The 27,909-nt window shown below is 41.1% G+C and overlaps 1 protein-coding gene and 1 long non-coding RNA gene across 3 annotated transcripts in view; one reads left to right on the forward strand and one right to left on the reverse strand.

The window, feature by feature from the left end:
- efhd1 (EF-hand domain family, member D1) overlaps nucleotides 1-27,909 on the reverse strand; it is an 81,862-nt gene that overhangs the window by 13,077 nt on the left and 40,876 nt on the right. For both annotated transcript variants that reach the window (XR_003692187.1, XM_028573454.1), the window contains exons 2-3: nucleotides 8,615-8,762; nucleotides 6,102-6,236 (exon numbers count right to left, since the gene is read on the reverse strand). Coding sequence is in view for 1 of the 2 variants with exons in the window: in XM_028573454.1 (XP_028429255.1) it covers nucleotides 6,102-6,236; nucleotides 8,615-8,762 (283 nt within the window). In the remaining variant the exon portion in view is untranslated. The remainder of the gene's footprint in view (nucleotides 1-6,101; nucleotides 6,237-8,614; nucleotides 8,763-27,909) is intronic.
- On the forward strand, nucleotides 19,698-20,638 carry LOC114552561 (uncharacterized). The gene is made up of 4 exons (XR_003692190.1): nucleotides 19,698-19,943; nucleotides 20,182-20,246; nucleotides 20,369-20,441; nucleotides 20,541-20,638. It is a non-coding gene; the product is annotated as an uncharacterized LOC114552561 (long non-coding RNA).

Here is a 27,909-nt window from a genome sequence, read left to right on the forward strand (position 1 = left end):
TTTAATAAACCCCTCCCCCAGTCCAAATGTTTCCATGATGGTGAATAAATAAGGCCACTCCACGCGATCAAATGCCTTTTCGGCGTCAAGTGAGATTACAAAACCTTGTGCCTGATTAGTATTTGCATGTTGAATGATGTTAAGTAATTTTCTCATATTGGTATAAGATTTCCTGCTTTTAATAAAGCCTGGGGGGGGGGGGTTTCCATTTTTAAGGATTAAAGATATATTGGCAGCATATAATGAGCTTGGTAGGGAACCGTTCTCTATTGAATGAAGGTACATCCTTAGCAGAGGTCCATCTATGGAATTTAATCATTTTTTATAAAACTCTGGACCCTAACCATCCGGTCCTGGAGCTTTTCCGTTCTGCAGAGAATTGATTGCATTTTTTGGGCCCTATTTTAACAATCTGAAACGCAAGTATCAAACGTGAAACAAGTAGCTTTGTGGGTGGATCTTGGCCGCTGTTGCTATTATACTGGCGGGATAAATGACTCTTGCGCCCGACGCAAATCTAAAATGGTTTGGTCTGAAGCAAGGTGTGGTTTGGGCGTAACGTGCAATAAACCAATCAGAGCGTCATCTCACATTCCCTTTAAGAGCAGGCACGCTTGTTCCATGGCGGATTGCTATTATGACTGCGGATTTGCCTGGCGCACGCCAGCGGGAGCTGTCCGGGATGCAGCAAAGTAATAAATACCTGTCTTGATCGTGTGGCCATGTTGCTGCTCCTCTTGGGCGCATCTCCTCAAGTCTGGAGAGGATTGCTGCAGCCATGGAGCGTGGGCCTCCAAATGCACCACCTGCACCTGTTGTGCCCCTTCCTCCTCCCCCTACTCCATCTCCGTCCACCCGCTCCAACAGGAGTATATCGCGCATTGCCACTCCCGGACCAGATTCTGCCGGAGTGTCCAATCCCACCGTAGTTCAACATCACGTCTCTTTAAGTCCTCTAATATTTCCTCATTTATGTCATCAACACATCTATGATTCATGGAAATGTTGTGTAAAACACAACAAGCCACAAAGAATGCTGCGACTTTTTGAGGACTGTACTGTAAAGTGCCTCCTGACCTATCCAAACACCTGAAGCGCATTTTCAGTAATATTTTTCTTTGTAATTATGTATGGTTTGCAAAAATGGGAACTGCTACGTCTGTGTAGATGAGAGAAGCAGTGTATGCGCGTTGTGCACATGCTACATTATGGCCAAGCATGCGCCCCTAAAATAGCATCTGAATAACGCGCTACTGACTTTAGACTAGCGCCACTGACTTTAGACCAGGTTTTTCCTGATCAGTGGCGAAATTGTTTTATGAAACTGCAAAATAGCACCAGGGAACATTTGCGCCGGAACACACCTCCTCTTTTCGCTGAACCGCCCCCGGGAGCGCAAATACATTCCCTAATTTACCGACGTGTGTCTATGGAGGGAAAAGTCCGCTGTGCGTCGGGTGCAAAATAGGAATGATACATGCATCGGTGTACAAAGGCAATTGCGCTGAGTGCAAGATAGGGCCCTTTATCTCTTCACTGGTTATTGGTCTTCCAAGAGCGGATTTATCTGCTTCTGATAAGGAGGGGAGGTTAAACTTTTCCAGAAAACTCTGTATACAATGTGATGATGTAGTGGATTCTGAGGTGTAAAGTTTTTCGTAAAAGCTCTTCATTATCTCCACCGTCGTTTTGGTCTCATAATGATTTGTCCCAGTTTCGTCCTGTAAGGAGGAGATAGTCCAAACGTCACACCTACTAGCTGCTAAGCGTGCAAGTAGTCGTCCTGGTTTGTCACCCATTTCAAACAGTCTGTGTTTTGCATGGAAGATACCTGCTTCTGCCTTTTGCGTCAAGAGTTGGTTAAGAGCTGACTGTGTGGCTTCTCCTTTTTTGAACAGGGTTGCAGAGTAATTATCCTTTAGTTGTTTATCAAGATCATCCATTTGTCTCTCTAAATTCAGCTGCTCTCTCAAAGCTTCCCTTTTCCTGGCTGTGCTATATGAAATTATGGCTCCCCTCAAGTAAGCGTATCCCAAAGTATTGATGGATTGGTATCATTGTTATCATTAATTGAAAGAAAAATATGAATTTGTTGTTCCATAAAGGTCACAAATGAGGGACTATTAAAAAGTGAGGGATTTAGTTGCCATTAGCGTGGTGTGGGTTGGGGGGAGGGGGGAGAAACCATAATGGACGTATCTCCATGGTCTGATAGTAAACAAGTACCTATAGTACATTCCTCCACTCTATCTAACACCATCCTTGAGACAAAGAAATAATCTATTCGGGAAAAACTTTTGTGTGGATGTGAAAAAAAGGTAAAATCTCTCCCTCTAGGGTGGAGAATTCTCCAAGCATCAAACAACTGTAAATCTACACATAGCTCTCTACTGGCCTTTCTCATTTTAGACGTGACTTTAGTCAGGGGGCGTTGGTCTACCTCAGGGTTTAAAACACAGTTAAAGTCTCCTGCAAGTATACTGAATGTTGCAGACATTGCAGAGGCATCAGCTAAGAATTTAGAGTAGAATTCTTTTTGGTACACATTTGGAGCATATACACATCCAATCATTATATGTTCCCCATATAAGAATCCTGTAATAATAACATATCGACCTTGACTATCTTTAACACACTTTTCTAAAGTAAACGGAGTGTTTTTATTTATTAGGATGGCCAACCCTCACTTGTAGAAAATGACAAGTAATAAATTTGTCCTACCCATTCTCTCTTAAGTTTTCCATATTGCTTGTCATCCAAATGGGTTTCTTGTAACAGGACTATGTTAGCTTTTTCCTTATTTAGCCAGCAAAATCGTTTCTTATGTTTAACAGCATTATTTATTCCCTTTATGTTAAACGAGACATACTTAGTGGTATTCATCGTTCTACGCAGTTAGATTACTGACTATGAGTGCATCTAGCCTTAAAGCAAGACACATAAAACAAATAGTACAAGGGCACAAAATGAGAAGAAAAAAGGGAATTAAGATAAGGAAAACAAGAGAATATAAAAAAATGAAAAAAAGTGGGTCCCAGAGGGTCACTCTCTTTAAACTTATCTTCAAACCACACAAGTACTAGGAAAGTGTACTCGTCATTGAACACACTCAGCTGAAACAAACGTGTCCCTTTGGACGCGGCATGAACAGTCCTCTCAGGGATACAAAACAAAAGGAGCTGGGAGGAAACAACGCGTGTTGTGAGCGCACTTCACCATGGTCCACAGTTGTTCTCCGCGAAACGCAGCTGTCATGACACCCACTCACTCCCAACTCGAACCCCCACAATAAAGTCACCTTATGTGTAGCCAGTACATCACAAAGTCAGCTTGTGTGTAGCCGCCCATAGGGCGCTGTGCACACAGGGTGGCATATAGATTCACCTTAATAGAGCACACCTACATTAAACATAATGTTAGAAGAGTTTACTTGTGCACCAAACCATCCCGATCAGCGTACGCTGCTGTAACTCTTCACAGTACTCACGGAACCCTATCCATTGCCCCAATAACATGAGCAGCCTCCTCCGCTGTGTCGAAGGAGAAATCCTTGTTGTTGTAGGTGAAGGGTGGGTATTGCATCCTGAACCTGATTCTTGGAAATCAACTTTTGGCACACATCGTTGAAGCTCCTCCGTTGGTACAGGACATTTTGCGGGATGTCCTGACGAATGGAGATCCTGGCCCCTTCGTATTGAAGCTTCGGTTTCGCACCAAGTGCTAATATCTTCATTTTATCCGCTGGGTAATGAAGCTTCATGACGCCTACGCGGGGCATCCCGGGTTCAGGTCGACCAAGACCTCTGTGACACCTGTCCAGTCGTATCCTGCCTTTCTTGGGTTCCATGTGAAGAAGTTTGGGCAGCCAGGTTTCAAAGAAATGCGGCGCATTGCTCCTTTCAATCCCTTTTTTCACCCCAAAAATCCTGATATTATCCCTCCAGGATCTTGCCTCCTGGTCATCCATGCGGTTAGTGAGGGCAGTGAGTTTATTTTCCGTGTCTGCTAGCCTGCCTTCCAAATCAGCAATGTTGTCTTCAGCACTAGAAATGCGATTTTCTGCCTCCTCAATATGCTGTGATTCACTTTCCAGCTTGGCCGTAATGTTATTCAGCATGTTGGAAATCATGGACATCTTCTCTTCCATGACGGCCGCATACTGGACCCAATTCAGTACATAGATCCAAGAGCTCAGCTTTAGGGAATTTAAATCGGCATATTAGTCAGTCATCATGGTCCCTGAAGTCTCTTTTTCTCCTGATTCTTCCATTGGCGTAGTCCTGCAGGGCCAGCAGTGCCATCATGCAGCATGACGCACGGGGACACTGCAGTATTTATATGTTACAACAACAATTTGTGATTGTTAACACCTTGCCAACACAGCATCAACTAGTGGTATCCCCCACCCCAAGATACAATTTGAAGACGAAAGAAAGTGTAATAGGCAAACACACTTTTCTTCATGCAGGTTTTGTCACAAACAGTATTAAAGTTCAGACTGATAACGAGGACATTAAGGTTAACGATTGCGCTGTATTTTCAGACTTTGACATTTGATGATATATGCACATGTTTTAAAGACAGATATTTAGTTATTTACACTGTGTTCTGCCATTATCTAATGGTAGGGTATTTGATGCTATCCTGTATTCCATGCAGTCGGGCCATCCCCTCCTCTTGCACTCCGTAGCGGACAATGTGACGGTGAGACAGCGCCGATTAAATATTAAGAACAAATTTTTATTTAAGATTTGAGTTGAAGGTGTTTATGGAACAGTTATCACTCAGTACAAGCACAAATAACACTGCTGGATTTAATCTTCATGGTAACGTTGATGATATGGAGTGAAAAAATGTGTGTGAGGCATCAATACTATTCTCTAACTCGTTATTCCCATTTACTCTCTGCAGTCTGACTTCAGTTCACCACCTCACCATCTGCGTCACCAATTCCTATTTTCCCAAAGTGTGTGTATGCATGGGTCACAGTTTGCGTGGAGGACTGCACATTCTCCCGCCAAGTTTGTTTTTTATAAATCACAACCTTTGCGTGGGAAGTGGCGTATGCACATTTTCAGCCCCGTTTTGTGCGTACGCCACATTTATAAATGAGACCCCCTGCTCTGCTCCCTGCTATATACACATTTGAGAGAACGTAATTCATATTTTTTTACGAGGTATTATTTCACCCACATCAACTACAATCAGAATATGTCCGTCTGTCTCTGTGTGTGTGTGTGTGTGTGTGTGTATTTGGCCTTCTGCATGACTCTTCAAAGTGTTAGGTTGCTGTGGCTGCTGCTAGACAGCTCTCTCTCTGCTCTCCCCCTCCCCTCTCTGTCCTTAATTGCAGGAGTGAAGCCTGGTGTGCGGGAGTCAGGGTTCCAGCTGCAGCCCATCTACACCAATCACCTCTGCTACAAATACCTGGTCAATCTTCCACTCCTCGTTGGATCATAGTCTAGACCACATTTTAGTCTCGCTGTTGATACCGCCTGCTAGTTGCTCTTTGTGTTTTTGGCCTGTTCTTTTTGTGCTACAGTATATTGGAACCTGACTCTTCACTCACTTCACTCCTGCCCCCCACCAATCCTGCTTGCCATACTGGACCTCTCAACGGACTCGACACCACCACTTGGACCACACGGTATTATTCCTGCTCAGAACCCTGGACCTGTACACCTCTGTGGACCTGGACTTGTTATCCCCTTTTTTGTAAAACCTGGAACCTTGAACTTGGAATAAATCTGTTAACCCTTCTCCGGCTCTGAGTTGTGTCTGCAATTGGGTTCTATTCTGTCAAAAACATAACACAAAGTTTATCTTGCACGGCGATAAACTTGTAGATATTACGTCCTATGTAGCAGATAAACTTAGGTTTTGGCCAAAGCAATTTCATTTTCACCTTGCCTTTCAGGGCTTCCATATGACCAACACTATAAAGTAAAAAAAAAAAAAAAAAAAAAAAACGTTGACCCAAAATTCAAGTCCTTATGTTGAACATGCCCCTGAGGAAGTTGAGACAAAACTAGTTTTTGTCACTCTAAATGTGTATATGTCAGAACAAGTACAAGACAACATCCAGTAGAAACACCAAGTACCTTGGCTTCGAAGAAGTCTTTGGCCCCCATCACTCCCTCAGTGGAGACGTTGATCTCCGACAGCCTGGCCAGAGCCATCAGACCACTCTCCTCCTGCAGCTCTCCAGCTGCTGCTCTCCGGAAAATCAGCAGGAACTGCATCAAGTTACATTACATTCAGTAAACAAGTCTTGAAAGTCTGTGTTCAAAGAACAAATTTTCTGTCACCTCAGTTTGCCCTTCTCCACGCATAATCCTCATTCCCTGCTAGCCCATTGACAAAGCACGATTCCCCAACTCTGTTCTGGTCTACAGCATAACTGCTGCAGGCTAATGCTGAAATTGAAAAATTCCATGATGATATAAACACCACATGGAGTCTCATTATTAAATTATTAAAGGGGTGATGGAATGCAAAACCGATTTTACCTTGTCATAGTTGAATAATGACAGTTTAGTGGGTAACTAGGACATACATAGAAACTCAAAATCCCAATGACACCTCTTTCCTCAGCAAATCTCAGAATTTGAAACTGCCTCTGAAAACGGGCAAATCTCAACGAGCCGCCGAGTTGACGTCAACTCTGCGGCTCCTCCTCATTTGGCTCTAGTCTCTATGTTTGACACGCCCCAACATTTACATATGCTACACAACTGATCTGAGGTCAGCTTAGTCTTCTGAATAGGTCGCGCAGATCTCAAGGAGTTCAGCGGCTGGTGCTGTCTCGCCGCCCGGCCTGCCTTCCTTCACAGACCCCGGCCTGCTGTGAGGTAAATGGAGCTCGGTCACGGCTGGCAGCCCACAGCACTCCATACCCGCACAAAGTCACCGTTTTATGGGTTAGTGGACTACCAAAGTGCCGCTGCTCTGACAGAGCTCCAGGGCCTGCAACTCCCCTCTTCCTGCTAAATGCCCAGTGTGTGTGAGTGAGAGCGCGGTCAGCAAGCTTGTTACGCCAGCAATCTCTTAACACAGGTTCCAGTTAATCTTTTAATGTGTGTAATTATAATGTGTTATTTATATGAGTTATGTAAACAAATGATATATTTAAATAAACGCCGCTTGTCCGCGAGTCTCATTGATAGAGCCTGCGGCTGAATGGAGCTCTATCAATGAGAGCTAGATAGCCTCCTCTTAGAATTCCTCTGAAATTCCCAAATATTCATTAACTACACATAGCTAGGATTGAAGGGACAGTCGCAGCTAACTAAACCCCTAATCTTCACAAATAGTCATTCATTTGAAATCGGACACTGTTGTTAGCTTTATAAGACCTTTAGGTAGATGTTGTATAAGTGGCGTGATGAAATTCAAACTGTAAATATAGCTACTCTAGTTATGCCGGCAGCTGGCAGCCAGCCAAGATTAACTGGAACTGTGGTAAGAGATTGCTGGTGTAACAAGCTCGCTGACCGCGCTCTCACTGTCACACACGGGCCATTTAGCTAGCAGGAAGAGGGAAGTTGCAGGCCCTGGAGCTCTGTCAGGGCAGCGGCGTTTGGTAGTCCATTAGCCCAAAAAACAGTGACTTTGCGCGGGTATGGAGTGCTGTGGGCTGCCAACCGTGACGGAGCTCAATCGAGCTCACAGCAGGCCGGGGTCTGTGAAGGAAGGCAGGCCGGGCGGCAAGGCAGCAACACAGGCAGCACCGGCCGCTGAACTCCGACACACAGTCTTACCAAATTTGCAATTAGCCATCAATTTTCGTAAAATGGCCCATATTTGAGCTTTATATAGTTGATTTCTCGCTTAAAAAAGTCTCAGAAGGGAATTTAATAACGAAATAGCCCGACAAACAATGTATAACTTTGCAGTGTCTGAAATATGAGACCTGCTGTCGAGGAGTCTCCAATGAGTTTCTATGTGGTTTACTCAAACCAATCAGCGCGCAGCTCATTCTAAATATTCATGAGCATACCATATTTGGAAGAAAAGCTCTTGTTCCAAATAGAGCCATATTCACAGTGTAGTTAAGGGCCTAATAAAATAGCATTCTGGCAATTTTCAGCCCAACCAATGTTACATACCCTATTAGGAGACCTTAAGGTACAGTGTAAAATACCCTATATAATCATTCTATCACCCCTTTAAATAAAAAAAGCCCTACACAACTATTCCATCTCAGTTATCTGATGGTGTCAGAAATGTCACAAATCCTTTGGACATAGGAAATAGTTTCAATGACTTTTTTGTAAAAAATTGGCCCCTCCTTGACCATAAATATAAAAACTACAAAGGATTCTGTCCTTATATTCAGTTCAATATCAAGGAGCAGTATCCTTGTGCAATTATATGTTTGACCCTCCTACCTTCAAAAAAGTGCCTATATTAGAGACTATATTAGAAATCAAAAATTCTGCTGCAGGCCATGATGAGATAACATGTCTTTTTCTTGAGACCCTCAGCCATGTTTTAACTTCATCCCTCAAACAGGTGTTGTACCGAGTGAGCTTAAAGTAGCCGGAGTCCCCCCTCTGTTCACACAGCTGTCCTACAGTACAGGAAGTGACAGACACACTGAAGTCTCTCTCACCTCTCGGAAGCTCAGCTTGCCATCAAAGTCTTCGTCCACCTCTCTGATCATGTTCTTGAGGCCCAGGTGGGTCTGTGGAGCGCCCAGCTTCTCCATCATCAGCTTAAGCTCCATCAGGTCGATGAAGCCGTCTTTACCAGTGTCGTACCTACAAAGCACAACACCCCCCTGCGTTAGGTCCAGCTGGGCTGGGAGCATGCTGACAGCCAACACAGCATACAGTGATGATGAGTTGATGTTCTGTCCCTGTTACAAAACCCTGGAGCTTGGGCTAGGTATTGTTTTTGAGACTGGTTTAAATTTTTGGAGACCTCAAAACCCAGGACCTGATCCCATCAAGAACCTACCTGAATTATTATCTTTGAAAAGGGACCCAATCCAGGAATCTATCAACTAACAAGCAGCTCTAATGAAAAGCAGCTGCTCTAATGTAATTATTCCCTGTTTCTTCTGTGATAATTATGAGCTGATAGAGTTACCGTGGATCCACTTGGATAGAAGAAAACTAGACTTTTTGTTATTAGCTGATTTTGAAGAATAGACACATTTCCTACAAACCCTTTTTTGCTTAATAAAAAGTTAAAAGATAAAGTAATGTAGATAAAGAAGCATCTGTTTAAAGAATAAGTAAACAAGCAACTGGAGAACTGGGGTCAGTTTCAGAAAGCAGATTTAGTGAAAACTCTGAGTTTGTTAACCCTGAGATGAGGGAAACCCTGGGTTTTCGGTTTCAGAAAGAGAGGTAACTTAACATCAGAGTCAGTTACTATGGTAACTGAGCCTGTGAACCTAACCTGGTCGGGAGCAGGTTTTCTTCAATAAACCTTGAGTTTCTCTCAGTCTCCTCCCTCTGACACAGCGCTCTTTCATTTCCTCATTCATTCAGTCAGTCTGTATCAGGTGCATTTTAGCGCAGTTTGTTATCCGCATGAATAAAAAAAGAAGTGTTGGTTTATTAACCATGTTAGGCAGACTATAAAACTTTTTTTGTCCTTTTGTCAACGATCCCGTTGATGAAGAAGCTGTATTAATTTGCAGGGTGTTAAACATATGTTGGGAGATATTGAGGCCCCGACACATTTTAATTTCCAGATAACTTCCTGTTTGAGCGGTAAAAGTCTATCAGTCATGTAGCCTACATAACCTTATCTGTCCTTATATCACTAACGTCACCCATCGAGGACATGCTCTACATCCCAGCAGATTATTATTATTATATTAAAAAGGAGTCCCACAGTATTGCAGGTTAATGATGTTAAACCCTTTGAAATAAAAGATTATGAATTAAAATAAAAATTATAATTCTGCTAATGATGCAGTCTCAGAATGGGATTAGTAGGCCTAGTACTTTTTCACCTGCAGTATTTTACCTAAATGAAATAGATTATAGGTTCAATACCATTTCACCAGTAATATTAGGCTATACTTATTAAATATGAAATACACTATATTGGAATATACGCATTTACTCTAGCAGCAATTTTCTCCCACGCAAATTCTCTCTCTTTTGCAGCAGCCGCTGTGTTACTTTTTCTTGTGATCAATTTTTTTTATAGACCTTTTTCACAGCAGACATGTTGACTTGTCATAGTAGGAAAAGCACAGTTGAAATCGATAACCTTAACGATGGCTCAATTCCATCAAGTGTCCCAGTAAGCTATTTCAGTGAGTCAGCATGCACAATACCAGGGCCTCTCCTATGTGGAATGCAGCCATCATTAATGGGATTGAATACACCTGTGCTTTTCCTACTATGACTAGGGTTGGGTACCGTTTGGATTTTTACGATTCCAATGCCGAACTGGTACTTTTAAAACGATTCCGATTCCTAACCGATTTGTAAACCGATTCTTGAAAAACTGAAAAATGACTTTTATGGCTTTTTTATGGAGGTTTTTTTATTATTATTGAAAATTATTTCAATTTAACAATATATTAACATTTTAAAGTACTTAAATAAAAATTAAGTAAACCTAACACACAACTACAGTAATTTCACAAATAACAGTTACACTATTAACAAGTAACAACTAAATAAATGTTGAGTATGCCAACCAGCTTCAAACTTTAGCAGTTCTTTTGCAGAAAAATGACCATATTTGCCTTCTATGGCAATATAGGACACCTCTCCTGACTTATGGCATGTCCTGCACAGGAGGAAACTCTCTCAGATGGTGTCCAAGAGGTCTGTACACACAGAGAATTTGGGGAGGCTGTCCTGCCTCTCCCACCACCAGGCTACACGGTCTTGTCCTGCATGATAGACTAGCAGAGTAAGTGTAATATGTTAACTAGCGATCACGTGCAGTCAGTGAATGGTTAAAATGCTTTCACGTCTGTTTTGGTGAGCCCAGAGGGGAAATATGGCATTTTAAAAGTAGCCTACATTTACGGTAGCTAGCTAACAGTAGACTACAGAGAAAGTGTGATATTTTTACATCCATTTCAGAGCGTGTACAAAAAGCCGTCTATCAGCAGGGATTGTGTGGGATTCTTTGACATTGTGCATGTCGAAGAATAGCGCGGGCACGCGCTTCACACCGCGAGTGGGCACATGCGCCACTTGGCAGAAAAGGGAGAAAGAAAAAAAAGAGTCTGCCGCTGTCCGGAGCGACAGAGGGCAAATATTTCAGTCGGAACCGAAATGAGGAACCGAAATTTGCGTTCTAATCCGGTCCGAATACTACCGTTTGCGTAGGAACCGGTTCCATAGTGAAACTGGGTTTCGGTACCCAACCCTAACTATGACATGTCAACATGTCTTCCGTGAAAAAGGTCAATTGGCACCTTCAGACATACAAAACAAATTACACAGCGTGTGATAGGTAATAGCAGATGGTGCACCGAACAGATAAACACAGAACGTGCAATAGGGAGTGGGAATGACTTTAGAGACGTATCTCTTCTGAGGAATCCAGTATGTCCTATGACGTATGTTGAAATGGATCTGCTGGTGATTTGGGTTCTTGGAACAGTGGAAAATGTTGTCCCAAACAGTCTCCCAATTAATTGTGTTCCCCTCAGGGCTCAGTTCTCACTCCCATTTCCCCAGTGTTGGGAGTTCTCCTATGGACACTTGCATCAGTTTAGCATAAATCCTGGACACTAATCCTCTCACAGGAAAATCAACAAACCATTTAATGATTGGGTGCGCCTCAAGACTATTTCCCATGGTACTCCATAACATTTTAGGGCTGATCTTAAGCAAAGATAAAAGTAAAAGGATGTCCTGGGGGACCTCAAAACTAGCTCTCAGATCTTCAAAACTCAACATACCTTTCTCATTGAAAAGCTGGTCTAAAGTATAAATACCTCTGTCACTCCACTGCTTACAAGCAAAGGGATCATTATTACTGTCGCACACCAGACGCTGCTCAGTCTGCTGCTGGCGACACATGTTAGAGCGTAAATAGCGAGGGGCTAAGAGAAGAGACAGGCTGGAGAAAACTACAGAAAATGTCCAAAGTTTGGAATCAGTTCAAACGTAATTAAAATGAAAACTCTGTACAGTAGGTCTACTGCAAAATCGAGCTAGCTTACCACAATAGCACGACGTCAGTGCTTCAGCATCTCAACAGAAAACATTGGGCCTCATTCACCAACCGTTCTTACGAAGAAATGTGTTCTTAAACCCTTCTAACGCACTTTTTACGAAGATTCTGGCATTCACTAATGTTTTCTTTAAGGTCCCATGACATGGTGCTCTTTGGATGCTTTTATATAGACCTTAGTGGTCCCCTAATACTGTATCTGAAGTCTCTTTCCCAAAATTCAGCTTTGGAGCAGAACTACAGCCACTAGAGTCAGTCCCACAATGAGCTTTCCTTAGGATGTGCCATTTCTGTGTCTGAAGCTATTGAGGAGGAGAGTGGGAGGGGCAAGATGGAGGGTGGGGGTGTGGCCTTGACCAACTGCCACTTTTCTCGTTTGAAAGCCATGATGTCTCTCTCTCATGGGTTGGCCAAATTCTCTGGGCGGGCAAAGCAGAGAAAGGGGAGGTAACCTTGCTTGTTATGACCTCATAACAAGTAGATTCCAAAACGGCTCATCTGAGCTTTCCTTTTCTCAAAGGCAGAGCAGGATACCCAGGGCTCGGTTTACACCTATCACTATTTCTAGCCACTGGGGGACCATAGACAGGCTGGGGGAACTCATATTAATGTTAAAAAAACTCATAAAGTGAAATTTTCATGCCATGGGACCTTTAAGTTGGATTTGTTCTTAGCTAAGAACAAAATCTACAAACACTGAAAAGCACTCTTACACACATTTGAGTGATGACAATTTGCTCCAAATGATTGGTTACTGCATTTTATTTAATTCTACAGTCGTTTACAATGATAGTATTGTACTGTAATGTATTTCTGATCATTTGTTGAAAAAAGAAAATCATATTATGCAAAAAAACACTAACACTGCAATTTACATCAGCAATTTAACTGATTAAATCCTGCGTTATTTGGTGATTGAACGCTATTTATAGGGCCAAAATGCAGTGGTAGAATGTAACAAAGTACAAATTCTTCGTAACTGTACTTAAGTACATTTTTCACGTATCTGTACTTAACTTAAGTAGACTCAATAGTGCATATAGCCTACTTTTGACTTTTACTTTGTTACATTTTGCAGCAATTACATTTTCTGATCAGTATTCCCCCTGCCAAAACGTCTTCCTGACCATCCCACATTTTCTCACCAGTGAAGTTTGGTTGCCATAGATACTGTATATATGGGGTACTGCTGATCCAAGCCGGTTCCGGTGCTCCAGAGCCCGGGCGCAGCGCCGCTGACCGTCGGTAATACAGCCTCCGGTAAAAGTGAAAATTAAAACGTTTGTTTTTTTATTACTGTTTTTAAATTATAGTGGCCATTTCTCTCTACAGCGTCGTTTACTCTTCCGCCTGGCTGCGTAGGACGCGTTCATATCTTATTTATTTGGCTGGACCTCTTCACATCTCCCCATGTCCGCTGCTTCACACACTTTATTTGCTTACTTGCATGGTTAAAGAAAATAAAATACATCCATGAATAAAACCAACCGCATTCCGATTCTAACAACATATTTCCGTTTTATGCTGGTTAGGATAGGAACTTATTATAAAAGCCAGGCCTTGTTTGTGGTAGTGGACACCTTCTACTTTTACAAAGTAAATATGTCTCTGGTTATTTGTAGGCTACTTTTATTTAAGTACTGAGATTCAGTACTTCCTCCACCGCGGCTCCGACAATCTCCGACAACCTGTCTCCCAGGAGGTGCACAGGAAGTGTCATGTCCTTATATGGGAATTTGCGGGGCGTTTTCTTATGCTAATTAGGAACAACTGGCACGCGCTTTCAGTTAGGAAGACATGGGATTCATCAATCCTAAGAACACAGGTGCAAACAATTCTGCTGTTTAAGAACACGTCATGAATCCGGCGTAGACTTTTCTTAGAAACTTTCTTAAGAACATATTTAATAGAAAACTTAGGAAGATATTCGTGAATGAGGCCCATTGAGTCTAATCCTCAATTCCACGAAGCGGACCACATAAAAGTAAATAACAGAATCGTATGGACGATGAAACTACACCAAACACAACAACTACCAAAAACAAAGACAAGAAAATAGGTAGTGGTGACCACAATTTGATCTGAAGAGCTGACGCGTTGACTATCCCTTCGGAAAAACAGCTGATTGTTGCGCACCACTTTCTCTCTCTCTCTCCACGGAGAAACAGCTGATCAACTATCTACTAGCATAAGAGTAACAGAGCTGTTTAGCATTGTAATCAAATATATAAATGAAAATAGGTTTAGTATAACTAATATTTTACATATAGGCCTATATACAGATCAGTCTCAGGTTGAAACTGAAAGTTAAGTTGCACAACTTAATGTAATGTATAAACATGTATGTTTAATGTATGCCTTAGTTTGAGGTTGATATTATTTGAAAAAATGTTTTCTTTAAAAAAACAATGTAATATGGCACTTGAATGCACTTAATGTTTAGTTTTTTGAGATATGATATTGTAAGCAATGTAGGCAATAAAAATGTAGCTTTTTCCGAAAATTTAACCAAACTATTGTTTATTATTGCTCTTCAATAAAACAAAAGTATTTTTTTTTTTTATCCGATTACTCGATTAATCGATGGAATAATCGGTAGAATACTCGATTACTAAAATAATCGATAGCTGCAGCCCTATTGGGGAGGGCCAAGCCTCCCGTTTTTGTGGTATGTTGCATGGTAGAGTATTTTAGCCTAGGTTGTTTATTATTCCAAATGTACTGCTGAATTAAAGTATCAAGTTTCTTCCAGAAATGTATTGGTGGAGGTAACAGGATCATTGTACTTAAAAATTCACACAAGGAACTATGTTCATTTTAACAACAGCAAACCTTGACCGCAGTGATGCCGGCAGCGCAGACCAGTTGGCCAGATCCCTTTGAACCTTACTTAATATAGTTTCATAGTTGTCCTGGGCAACTCACTGTAGCGATGCATGTATGATGATGCCCAAATATGTAATTTTGCTTTGGGTTGGTATTGTACCACTAATGGCTGATGTCACATGCCTGTTGTTCAATAAAATAAGTTTAATTTATTCCAGTTAATTTTATAGCTGAAGATTTAGCCAAATTCGTTGAAGATCTTAAGAATTTTTGGAATAGAGTTTTCAAGATCAGAGACGTACAACAAAATATCATCTGGATTTAATCTGGACATTACAGATTTTATTTTGCTTTATGGCTTGGGCTAACGGTTCAAGAGAGATTGCAAACAGCATGGGGGAAAGCGGGCATCCCTGTTGAAAGCCCTGCTCGATGGCTGAGAATGCAAGCTATTGGTTGAGACTATAGCCATGGGATTCGCGTATAAAGTACGCACCATGTCAATGAATTTGGCCCCCAAACCAAGCCTCTCCATTACTTGCTGACTTTGGAATAAAGATTAATATTGGTCCCAATGAGGCTGATGGGCCTGTAATTTGAGCACTCCATAAGATCTTTGCCCTTTTGGGTATAATGGAAATGAATGCAGTGTTGGTTTGTTGGTGAAAAGTAACCATCTCTATGGTCGAGGTTAAAATTTGTAAAATGATAGGTCCTAATATGTCAAAGTACTGTAGAAGAAGTTCCGATGGAATTCCATCCAACCCTGGTGTTTTCCCTTTTTTAACGGTTTTTAATGCTGATTTAAGTTCCTCTAACATTATAGGTTGACCCAGTTCTTCTGCCTCCTCTGGGTCAAGAAGAGGCAAGTTTAGTTCTTTTAGGAACTCCTGGCACTGTCGGATCTGGGTTGCAAGAGGACTCATACAGCTTTGAATAGAATGATTGAAAAGTGGCGCTGATATCTTTAGGATTTGTTGAGATACCTCGGTCTGTGTGGATGCTGTTGATAGTAGCTCTGGATTCGCTTTGTTTTAATTTCAGAGCAAGCAACTTGCTTGGTTTACAGCCATTAAAATAATAATTTTGCCTCACTGCATTATGAACTCCGCTCTCCTTAGTAGATAATTCAGCTATGTTCGACTTGTGACCAAAAGAGTATGTGTAGATATAGAAAAACACGTCTTTACAACTCATTGATATAAACTCAGCCAGTTTGGCTCTAAACTCTGCATCAAAAGCTGTGTTCTGGAGAAGGGATTTATTAAATTGCCACCTTCTAGGTCTTTCTCCTAACATATCACAGTGGAATGTGGTTATCAGCGCATTGTGATTGGACAGAATTGCTGGTTCTATTGCTATCGTGTGGAACATTGCCTTAAGCTCACTAGAACACAAAATGTAATCAATGCGGGAGTGTGGTGATGTGCAGAAAAAAATTCTTGGTTAGACGCGGGAAAATGTCATATGTAGACGGTGCATATACCGAAATAAAGGCTATAATTTTCTACTCCTTATTGTGGTGCATATACAAGATATCCTGCCTGATAAATCTTTACTACTTTTATCTACGGTGAGTGCGCATTTCCGCAACAGTAACACAATGGAGTACTTGGTTTTGGTGTCGTCACTAGATGAAGCAGAAATGTTGTAGTATTTATTTTGTAGGCGATTTACATCTCTTTTTTTTCCTTCTTTTCAGAGGACAACTTTATTTTTAATAAAGCAATATATTTTTATATACACAGTATGTTACATTCAGAGTTAGAATTACATTCAGTATATTTACTGTTGTTCTACCATAACCGATTAATTTCGATTAATTAATTACAAAGCCTGTAATTAATTAGATTAATTTTTTTAATCGAGTCCCGGCCCTAATATATATATATATATATATATATATCATAGGTGTGATTGGCATAGGACAAAAAAAGTAGGGAAATATATGGCGCACCCATGATGCGGCAACAGCACCCCCCCAACCTATCCTTTTAGGAAGGCTATATACTGTTTGTTTTTCTTTGAGATGTTTTCATTTAACTGTGTGGTCATTTAGAAGTTTTACTGAATGACTCTGCCAGACTTTTAACCTGCATACTCAGCATGCATTCTTTATGAGATATGTAATAGTACTGTGCAGGTACGAAAATGGGTCAGGGGTGAAAAACCCCTCTGGGGGGGTCCGGGGGCATGCTCCCCCGGAAGAAAATTTTAAATATTCCATATTTTAAAGCATCAATCTGTTGCATTTTGAGATGCATTTTTTGCCAACCAACAGTGTAATATTTCAATATGCACTCATTAAAGTTAATTTGACTGGCAAAACAGTTAAAGTCCTTAGGACATTACACAATAATAAAAGTCATAATTTTTAGAAACTAAAATGTTTTGGATCAATTTTTACTTCTTCCAAACATATGTTAAATTAAGAGTCAATGTGAATTTACATATTGCAATAATATCATAATCCTACAATGAATCATTGTGAAAACTAAACTTTACTACTTTGGCCAGGTCATCATCAAACAACTAATAGTGGCTAAGACCATACTATTTGAGAATATACAGATTTTTGTTGGTTTCTCCAAATACCTGAGGAAAAATGTCATTAGCACCACATAATAAAATTAACTGTTTTAGTTGAAAAGGAAGCTACAGAAATTGTGGCCAAGGTATTGTATATATACAATTTCACATGATCATATGTTTTACTGTAGTTTTTTTTTTAACTATTTGTCTCAGTCATTGTCACATTTAACCCTTGTGTTGTATTGCCTTGTCCTTCCGGGTCAAAATTGAAAATTTTGCGTTTTTCCGGCCTGTCGCTTTTTGCGATGCTTTTGGCAAATTTTTTCTTAAAGGTTTTTGTCAAAAAAAGCTTTCAAAGCTTTCTTTATTCATGGTCAATAAACCAAATTTATATGTCCATGCTTACGCAAGGTAACGTAACCTGATTTGTTCAGGTCATGTTTTAAACGCTATTTAAAACATGTTGTAACCCTCTGCAGGTCTCGTAAGTATTCCTGACAACTAATTTGATTAGCTATGGATCAAACTGGACTAATATCAGAACTCTAGGTACGACTACGGAGCCTGAAATAATAAAATGTTAGCAGAAAACAGACAACACAACCCAGGTAAAGCTCAAGAGATGTATTACACAAATTAATGACAGTTATTTACATTCCCTGCCTATCTAAGCCGGCTTCCTGAGTGCACATTCGCACACTGAACCCAAAAATAAACAATCTCAACAAAACAAAGAGTCCATGAAAGTTTTGGTGTTTTGCGTGTGTTCTTCAAAGTATGTATGTTCGTTTCACTACCCGGGTAGATTTATGTATGCTCTTATCTGTATGTAAATGAAGGCACAGGATGATGATGACTCCAAAGACGCCACGGCTGGCCACACCAGGCTCTTGGTCCGTTCACTCACTTCTGCGGTTGGCTCGCCACTGACCACCAGGGTCAGATTCAGATGATCTATCCATCTAAAAAAAAACAATCTCTACATACAGTACAGAATACATTAATTATTATTGCCTCATTTCAGTTCAGTCCAATCAAATGTCAAATCAATATACCCAATTGTACAGGATATAAATACTCTAATCATTATGTAAATGAATAGGTACACGTCACACCATATAAGATAGGTCAGTTCCAATAAATAACAATCAATCAATCCACGTACTTCCATCTCATCACGTCACATTTACGTTGTCTCTGTCAGTTGGAGGCTGCGCAGTACAGCAAGAGATCACTGGAAAAGTGCTTCTAATAGCCTTCACTGGTCTCCGTCCAGAGCAACGGGGTCTATTGGTCCATTATATAATGTCTATGCAATTTACAGGCAACACCGGAAACTGCCGTAAATCGTCGGAAATTGACGTGGGCCTTGCTTGGCAATTGTCCCCCCATGACCCCCCCCCTCCCTCTAATTCTAAGGGAGGCTTTGACATGTAAATGAAAATGCTGTGAGCTATACAAATGCAAATCATGGTAGCAGCATGGGGAGTTTTACCCCAGGTGACATTTTTCTAAAAGGTATTAACTTAATTTTAAGAAAATCTCTTAAAATAGATCAGACTCAGTACAGCCTAATTGTAGACTCTTCAATTTTAGCTTGAATTGATTTATTTAATGAAAGTATGCTAGATTAATTACTTTGTATGTCATTAGCAATGACCAATGTTATGTAAAAAAGATACACAAAATAGTTAATTTCAACAATTAGTTTTACAGGCTTTGCCACAAAGGTAAAATGTACATTCCATGATTCATTCACAGTCTCCTAGAGCTCAACCACTGTGCATAGTGACATGACTACAGTCTTTGGTCTTGCTCATCCAACATTGTCTGGTGGAATGGAGACAGAGGCTCCACTGTACAGTTTTCTAAGAGAAGTCTTTCTGCTGACACCAAAACACTGTGCTTCAAATATTCGCATATCAGCTTTGTCACTGCATGACAAGGTCCGAATCATTTGTCTTCTTAAAATACTGGCAAATTCAGCACCATATTCACATGTCTATGGCATATGAAGCTGTTGGCTCTGCTGAAATTGCCTCATAATCTAGACTTCAATTGTCCTATGGTTATTAAGCTTTCCCAGTAATCCATTTAAACTCACTGTAATTCACCTCCACACCAGTATGTGCGCTGTTCGCGCCCTGCTGGTTATTTTGCTCGCTTTGTTTCTCTATCACTCTGCCCCACCTCCTACCCCCGCCTTCACTGCTTCCATTTGAAAAAAAGCGGCGGGAGATGAGTCCGAGAGTTAGGAGTATTTAATATTTCAGGCCAACTGGTAAAAGAGTTGTCTGTACACTCTGTCAAACTTCACTTGGAAACACACAGGAGTTGTTCAAGACGTTTGGAGCGTTTTTTTTCTCTCCATATCTCCTCCGGGGCTCCAAAGATGCGCTCACAGAAAAGGAAAAGACAACGTAAGTATATGATTAATGAAACGGCGAGCTAGTCTGTACTGTTTATTAACTCTTGATCGTACAGTGACTGTCTTTGGATGTTAAACTGGCTACTTAGACTTGGCAGTAATGTTTTAAACCCCACCAAGTTTAAACGCGAGCAGCACAGAGCTGTGGCTGCTTTCAGCGCCATTCATTACAGAGCTTAGCGGGTGAGTTGTTTTATAAAAGTGTATTTTTATTATCTTGTAATTTACAGAAAGCAGTTCGCCGTCTTCACAACTCTGAGACACACTGTAGCAGGCGCTACGAACCGGAGCAAGGGTAAGATTTAAAGAATATGCTTTCATTGAATTAACTCCATTAATTCTTCTGTATAAGGACATAGATACGTTAATAGATACCGATCTTAACCGTACTTTTTTTTTTTTTTTTTTTTTTTTTAGGCTATGACCTATATTTGCTCGGGGCTGTCTGCGGGTCCAGATTTACATGACGCGGATAATGACGCCACTGTGTGTAAGTAATTTTTACTTTTTCACCTTTCCTTGTTTAATTTTACTGTGACTTATGTTTTTTTTTTTTTATTCATACCACTCTCGTATAATTGTTTTCCAGCTGCCTGTAAGACATGACGAGACAGTACACAGGAGCTTCAGGTAGAAACAACCAGATGTGGCATCGCGGGCAGAAGCTGTGAAGAGTTCAGCTCGGAGTCGGTCGAGAAGAAAAGAGGGTAAGATTAGATCAATTTTTGGTCAATGGTAATATTTTTCAGGTGTCTTCATAGATGTGTTGTGTCCGTAAGCAGTATATCGCGCAGTACTGATTGTATTTATTGATTGATTTTACAGCTGCTGGAAGCGAGACAAGAGTGTGCTGGCTGCGGGTGAGCTGGACATTTGGAAGTGCGCCACCATGGACATACAGGACAACGCACCACAGACGTCTGCACTATGGACCGAATTCAGACCGAATGCTGCCGGTTACCTACAGCTCCGAGCCGGCCACGGGTTAGATGTGGACGGTGCTGCTCCTCGCGAGGGTGGGATATTTGTTGTGTGTGCTGTGTGTCTCCGATGCTTTGTACATATTTTTTTTCTGATTGCGTTTGTGTTTTCAATAAAGCTCTATCTTTGAATAAACAGCACATTCCTGGCAAATCATTTTAATTAGGATAATATGAAATGAATATACAACATAGCATGAAATAAATACATATAATACATAAAAAAAAATATATATATATATATATATATATATATAAAATGTTATTATTATAATAATGGCCCAGGTTGACCAATAGCCTAACCCATGACAGACCTGTCAACCAATCACGAGAGATTTTTCAGACGTTTCAGACGTTCTCTGGACACGAGAGGTGTCGCTGCTATTCATATTCTAATTAGATCCATTAACACCTCCGCGGGGGCTCTCCACATACGTCATGGTTCGTTTCCGACAATTTGTGGCACAGACGAACGTGACGTTCACAGCCTGTAAATTGTCGATAACTGCCGAAAATTAGGGGGATTTCCGGGCGTTTACGGGGACGGAAATCCCACTTTTCATGCAGTGGACCGCCTGTGAGTGCTTTTGGACGGGGGAGGGGCTCACGGCAGCTCCCGCTGCTCGTTGAGCACAGTAACTGCAGAGTGATACGTGCTTTCGAGTCTCTAAACAGAGCCGGCCCGAGGCATAAGCGAACTAAGCGGCTGCTTGGGGCCACCAGGGGGCCCCCAATCAAGTGTTGTTTTTTCTCCTTAACATTCGCCAACGGTCCCATCTGGGCTCCCGTAGTTCAGAATGGGCCCAGCCCTCCCCCCGCGCGTTTGCCATGGAGATACACAAACAACATGGCAGCGACAGCGGCTAATATTAGTTATTTTCTTAACCGTAATCTCCGCCGAAATGACCGGCAACACATGGTGCTCTTTACCCAGCTCAAAGTCACCTATTCTCGAATAACTGAACCACGAACTACCGCTGACCTGACGGAGCACCATGGAGCACCGTCAGCTGTTGAGGAACTCGGTTGCAGCTCAACACATCTACTAAAACGCGCCATTAACCCGCTGATACGACCAAGCTGTGACAGAGGTCTGTAGCGGCTTATACAACTAGCAATTGCTGCTTTATAGCACGGAGCTCCTCTTCAATGTTTTCTTTTTTTTTTTTACCGCTAGTTACTACGATGGAGCTTGCTACAGGTATGCTACACTCATGAGACCATGGCATGTTAATGTACGTTACTCAGCAACAGGTGAAAACAGGAGCAAGTCAAACTACTAAACAACTAAAATCAAAATGAATTGAACTTTTACTGAGGAACGAGAAGTGAATTACCTCTATGTGTGAAAACAGCTTTATCTCATGCATCCGTTTAGTTGTTGTTGATAGCATAATTATATAATTTGTTGAATACATAGCATATGATTTTGTCATTCTTTTACGGAGGGCGCCCCCCCAATACAATGGTAGGGAAAACACTCAAATGAATTTGCATAAAATTGGCATGAATAATCATAATGGTATACATGTCCTGTGTGTGTGTGTGTGTGTGTGTGTGTGTGTGTGTGTGATCTTGTCATTTATTTGTCATCTGCAGATTGATTTTAAGTAGGGGGGAAGAATCGATTTAAATCATGAATCAGATTTTTTGTGAAAAAAAATCAGGGATTTTTTTTGAGGGCATATCGCCCAGCCCTACTTCCTACTAACACAGTGTATGTCCGGCAAACCCACAGCTGACAACCACGCAGCTAAACTAATTGATGTGGTTGCTAACTCTCCCAGAAGGGTGGACTTGGACTTAGTCGGCTGATTGTTAACGGTTAATAAGCGGTTAACATGGGCGGGCTATCGGTCAGGACAAAAAATCTAAATATGCATCCCTATCAGGATAAATAGAGAACATGAAGTCCTGTGGGATTGAACGTGCTGTTATGCATCTGTGCCCATGGGGACAGTAGTTTATAAACCGTCACTGTATTAATACATAACCTCACTGTATTAATTTATAATGTAACATTATAGTGTGTATTTGTGTCAATAATCGTCAAGCACAGGTGACTCCGCGTGGTGGGAGGGGGGCCCCCAAATAAAATTTTGCTTAGGGCCACCAAAAGGCTCGGGCCGGCACTGTCTCTCCTACACCACAAAAGTCTCCAATAACACCAGTAAAAGTTGCTAGATTAGTTTTTGACAAAAAAGTCACCAGTAGGATGATTTGTTTGTGTGTTATAGTCCAACCACTTGCATTTCAACATGGGAGACATTTTTTTTCTGAATTCTTTTTTTTTTTTCTCCCATCCTGTAGCCTACTCGCGCCCCCCCGGGAGAGTGTCCGCGCCCCCCACACACACACACACACACACACACACACACACACAGCCCCTCCCACCGTGCAGTGTTTGGTATTTTTAGCCCCCAAGATCGCCTTCCAGGCAGCGCGGCAATGGTTATGTTTAAGTTTAAGGCAGGTTTAAGGTTTTAGGCGACGTTGGAGGCAAAAAACACCATCGAGCTCACTGTGCACACGTCTGTCTCGATCAAGGAGAGAAGACGGCTGGCGAAATTCACAAGTTCACAAAAGGTTGGTATCTATCTCGTGAACACCTTTACACAATCACACATTCACAATCACCGACCCGACTCTTAGCAAACAAGCGATTGCGCCTGCTTTAGAAAGTTAACTAGTCTCAAGTTTGCGGTAAAATGCAGTTGGGTTGTCGAGGTCAAAACACTATATAGCTGCTGTGAAACAAATAAACATATTAGAAATAATGTTATGTCATTTTTTTACTCATGCACTGAATGTTTGCTGCTTCAATCCATATGAGTATTGAAAAGTATTTTCCGCGACTGAAAAAGACACGTGTTGAGGATGAGGACCGGCCTGCACCGGATGTATAAGTCTGAAACAGAGCTGGACAGTCCGACCAGTGTAATTAGTTATGTTATTAATTTGTTTACAATGTTTTCAGGCTTCAACCAGTGAAAGACAGGGAGAGAAAGAGATAAATTTGTTAGGCATTGAAGTAGGAGAGGAGGACAGCATCCAACAGCGTGTTCTCAGTTTTTGATACTTAATTGTTACGAAAATAAGTTAGAAACAGCACTTGGCTGATTAACACATACAGCCGCATTGACTAAAATACCGGTAGGATTATAATACATTTGAGTACCATAACCCAGAAAAACAAAGTGTGAAAAAAAGCATGAATATATGGTTGAATCGGTTAAATGAATTTGGTAGAAATGTACATTACGATGAACTTGAATTTTATTTTTACTTAATATTATATTAAAAGGCACACAAATGTTTCCCCAGCCTTAATTTGTCCGTGTTGACCACGCCCCCGGCCACTATCAGAGGCCCGGCTTTTAATGGACTACCGTTTTTATTTGAGGAATTACAGTATGTTGGCTCTTGCCTCAGAGCTGTTTCTGATTAAACAGAAAGGTCTTAGAGGTTTTAAAAAGGTCTATCTCTGAAGGGATACTTTCCATAATGTTGTCACACTTAGAATAATAATCTGAGCCTGTCTGCAGCAAAAAAACAGCACCTTAAGTGAACCAAACTGACACTGAACATTTGCCCTATAGGGTTACATAGCAGCCTGGTCTATGGCTGCCGGTTACAGTGTTCACGCTTAACACTGGACCAATTTCAAAGATTGTTGTTCCTATCAGTCACTTACACACAAAAACACAGGAAAATAGGGTCCAGGTTGAAAAACCCCCCCACAAAATTACCCTTAAAACGAGCTCCGGACAAAAAAACTCATATCAGTGGTTATGGTTTAGCTCAAACACTCCTTATTTATTCAAAATAGTGAAATGCCCCCCCTATTATTATTATTATTATTATTATTATTATTATTATTATTATTATTAATGTATTAGTTTTATGCTGGAGTCTCTGGAGCTGAGCTGAGGCGCCAATATTCAAACCCTTAATTAAAACAACTGTCACAAATGCGCATTGCTGCTGGTATGAATAGTTTTCATGCGTGCAGTTTATTCATCACGCCCATGGTGTGTAAATACCTTCACCCTCCTTGCTCAACTTCAGCTCTAGAATGTAAGAGATTCCTCGACTGCATGCCACTGGGACAGATTCTAGCAGCCAGTCAGACAGCTGCTATCACCAACTGGATGAGCCATGGCTTATGTCTGATAGGACCAGTATTTATAGAAGCTTTCAGCACCTGTGTGTGTGAGTGTGTGTGTACATACTGAAGTATCCGGCCTACTGACCACAGACTAAGACTACGCCATTGTTTCATTCCAGCCACGAGGTCCTTGTCCCTGTCTGTTAAAGGACAATTCCAGGGCTAACAAGGCTCAAAATAGCACCGCACTTCAACGGTAGCATAATTTTTAGGTTAAATTAGTCAACTTTATTGTCTTATTGTATTATGATGAGGGTTCCTACATGTAAACCGAAGCATTGAGAACTTTGTAAGCGTACAGACAGTTTATTAAAAAGATAGATTATAACAGTAGTGAATAAAGAACGCTGTGTTTGAGCTATGTTACTGGTTGCACGGCGTTCGTCGTTCGACTGCTCATGACTGTTTTCGAAGATGGCGCCCGCATGTAAACATGCTTTCTTTATAATCTATCTTTTTAATAAACGGTCTGTACACTTCTTTAAGTTCTCAATGCTTCGGTTTACATATAGGGACCCTCATTATGCTACCGTTGAAGTGTAGTGCTATTTTGAGCCTTATTAGTGGTATAAAATAGCGATTAGCCATGTGCCCCAAAAACTAGCGTTAGAAGCTAACCACCGGCTTGTGGTAGCTTGTTTAAAGCTAGAAACGCATTAAATTAGCATGAAAACATGTCCCAGAGAATGTTCGACTCGGTACACGTTATTAACCCCTAGGTTCATTTTGCGCCGGAATTGTCCTTTAGCAATCAGCTTGACAACACTGTCAATGGCCCAATCCCAATGTTGCCGCTAATAGCGAGTTCACACCACACGATTTTAGCACAGATTTTCCACTCACAGACAGTTTTTGGAGATTGCTGACAAAAGTCCCAGATCAGAGGCAAATGTGTGCTCGCACCCCGTGAACGATGACCGCTATGTGTGAATAATAGGGCTGTCAATATTAACGCTACAATAACAATTTAACGTAAATTCCTTTTAACGACACACATTTTTTAGACTTGATTAATGCATGTGCATTCAGTAATTTGGGCCTCAAGCTATGTTTTTGGTGACCGCTGTGTTCCCGGCACGAGGTGTGTGAGCCACCACGGCTGACATTTCCAGCGCGAAGGCTCTAAGTCGTCGTGCTCCTCTAAAAATATATATAACTCTGCGGGTGCTGCCCGTTCAGTTCAACATGGTCGGCTGGGAAGACTGGCCAAGCAGGCTCGCCTCTAGAAACATCTGTATGATTCTTCATGTACAGACCACAGGGAGTCAAACAGATAAAAAGCATTTTGAAAGAAGAAAAAGCATTTTGCTGGAGACTGTGTCAAAGTAAAAAATTTGCCTAATGAAGAATGTTCTTAATAGTGTTAGAGGCAGACAGTAATTTCGATTTTGAAGACAAACGACAATCACGTTAATAATTAGAGTGGATCAATGTAATGTTTGGTGGAATGTCCGTGTTTATCATGAATGAACAAGAGTAAGAAGAACGTCGTTCCTGAAGTACAGGCAGGTAACGCTCTGAAAGCCTCGTGCCACGACTATGCTAGCACTACAGTACAGGCCAAAAGTTTGGACACACCTTCTCATTCAATGCGTTTCCTTTTTATTTTCATGACTATTTACATTGTAGATTCTCACTGAAGGCATCAAAACTATGAATGAACACATATGGAATTATGTACTTAACAAAAAAGTGTGAAATAACTGAAAACATGTCTTATATTTTAGATTCTTCAAAGTAGCCACCCTTTGCTTTTTTTATTAATAAGGGAAAAAAATCCACTAATTAACCCTGACAAAGCCCACCTGTGAAGTGAAAACCATTTCAGGTGACTACCTCATGAAGCTCATTGAGAGAACACCAAGGGTTTGCAGAGTTATCAAAAAAAGCAAAGGGTGGCTACTTTGGGGAATCTAAAATATAAGTTAATAATGTTTATGTTAATAAGTTTTCAGTTATTTCACACTTTTTTGTTAAGTACATAATTCCATATATGTTCATTCATAGTTTTGATGCCTTCAGTGAGAATCTAAAATGTAAATAGTCAGGAAAATAAAGAAACACATTGAATGAGAAGGTGTGTCCAAACTTTTGGCCTGTACTTTATGTCGACGGTAGAAGTCTCCATGTCAGAAGATTTATTTTTATTGATCCCAAAAAATGGGAAATAACGGTGTTGCAGCAGCAAAATATCAGACACACAGCACATATATATATTATATAAATAATAATTGAATACTACACAAGCAATATTTAAAATATATACAATTTGGAAATAAAATGTACAACTGTTTTAATAGATATAGATAAACTTAATGTGCAAGTTGGGGAGCAAAAATGTACAACTGTTTCACTAGTAATGATAGGATGTAGATAAACCTATTGTGCAAGGTGCATTCAGTGCAGTTGTGATGTATATGAGTCTTATCTCACGCTCAGTGATGAAGTGTTAAAAAGTTGAATTGCCTGTGGTAGGAATGATTTCCTGTAGTGGTCCGTGCGTCCGTGCGTGTCGGAGCCTCTTAGAGAAAGTGCTCCTCTGTTGGACCAGTGTGGGGTGGAGAGGGTGGTCAGGGTTATCCATGATAGATAACAGTTTGTTCAGTGACCTCTTCTCCACCACAGCTTCAAATGTGTCCTGTTTGCAGCCAATAACGGAGCCAGCCTTCCTGGTCAGTTTGTTCAGTCTGTTTGTGTTGCTGGCTCCGATGCTGCTGCCCCAACAGATGGCGGAGGAAAACAGAGCGCTGGCCACAACAGACTGGCAGAACATCTCCAACATTCTGCTGCACATGTTGAAGGATCTCAGC

Source organism: Perca flavescens, chromosome 3 (assembly GCF_004354835.1).
Source record: "Perca flavescens isolate YP-PL-M2 chromosome 3, PFLA_1.0, whole genome shotgun sequence".
NCBI lineage: Eukaryota > Metazoa > Chordata > Actinopteri > Perciformes > Percidae > Perca > Perca flavescens.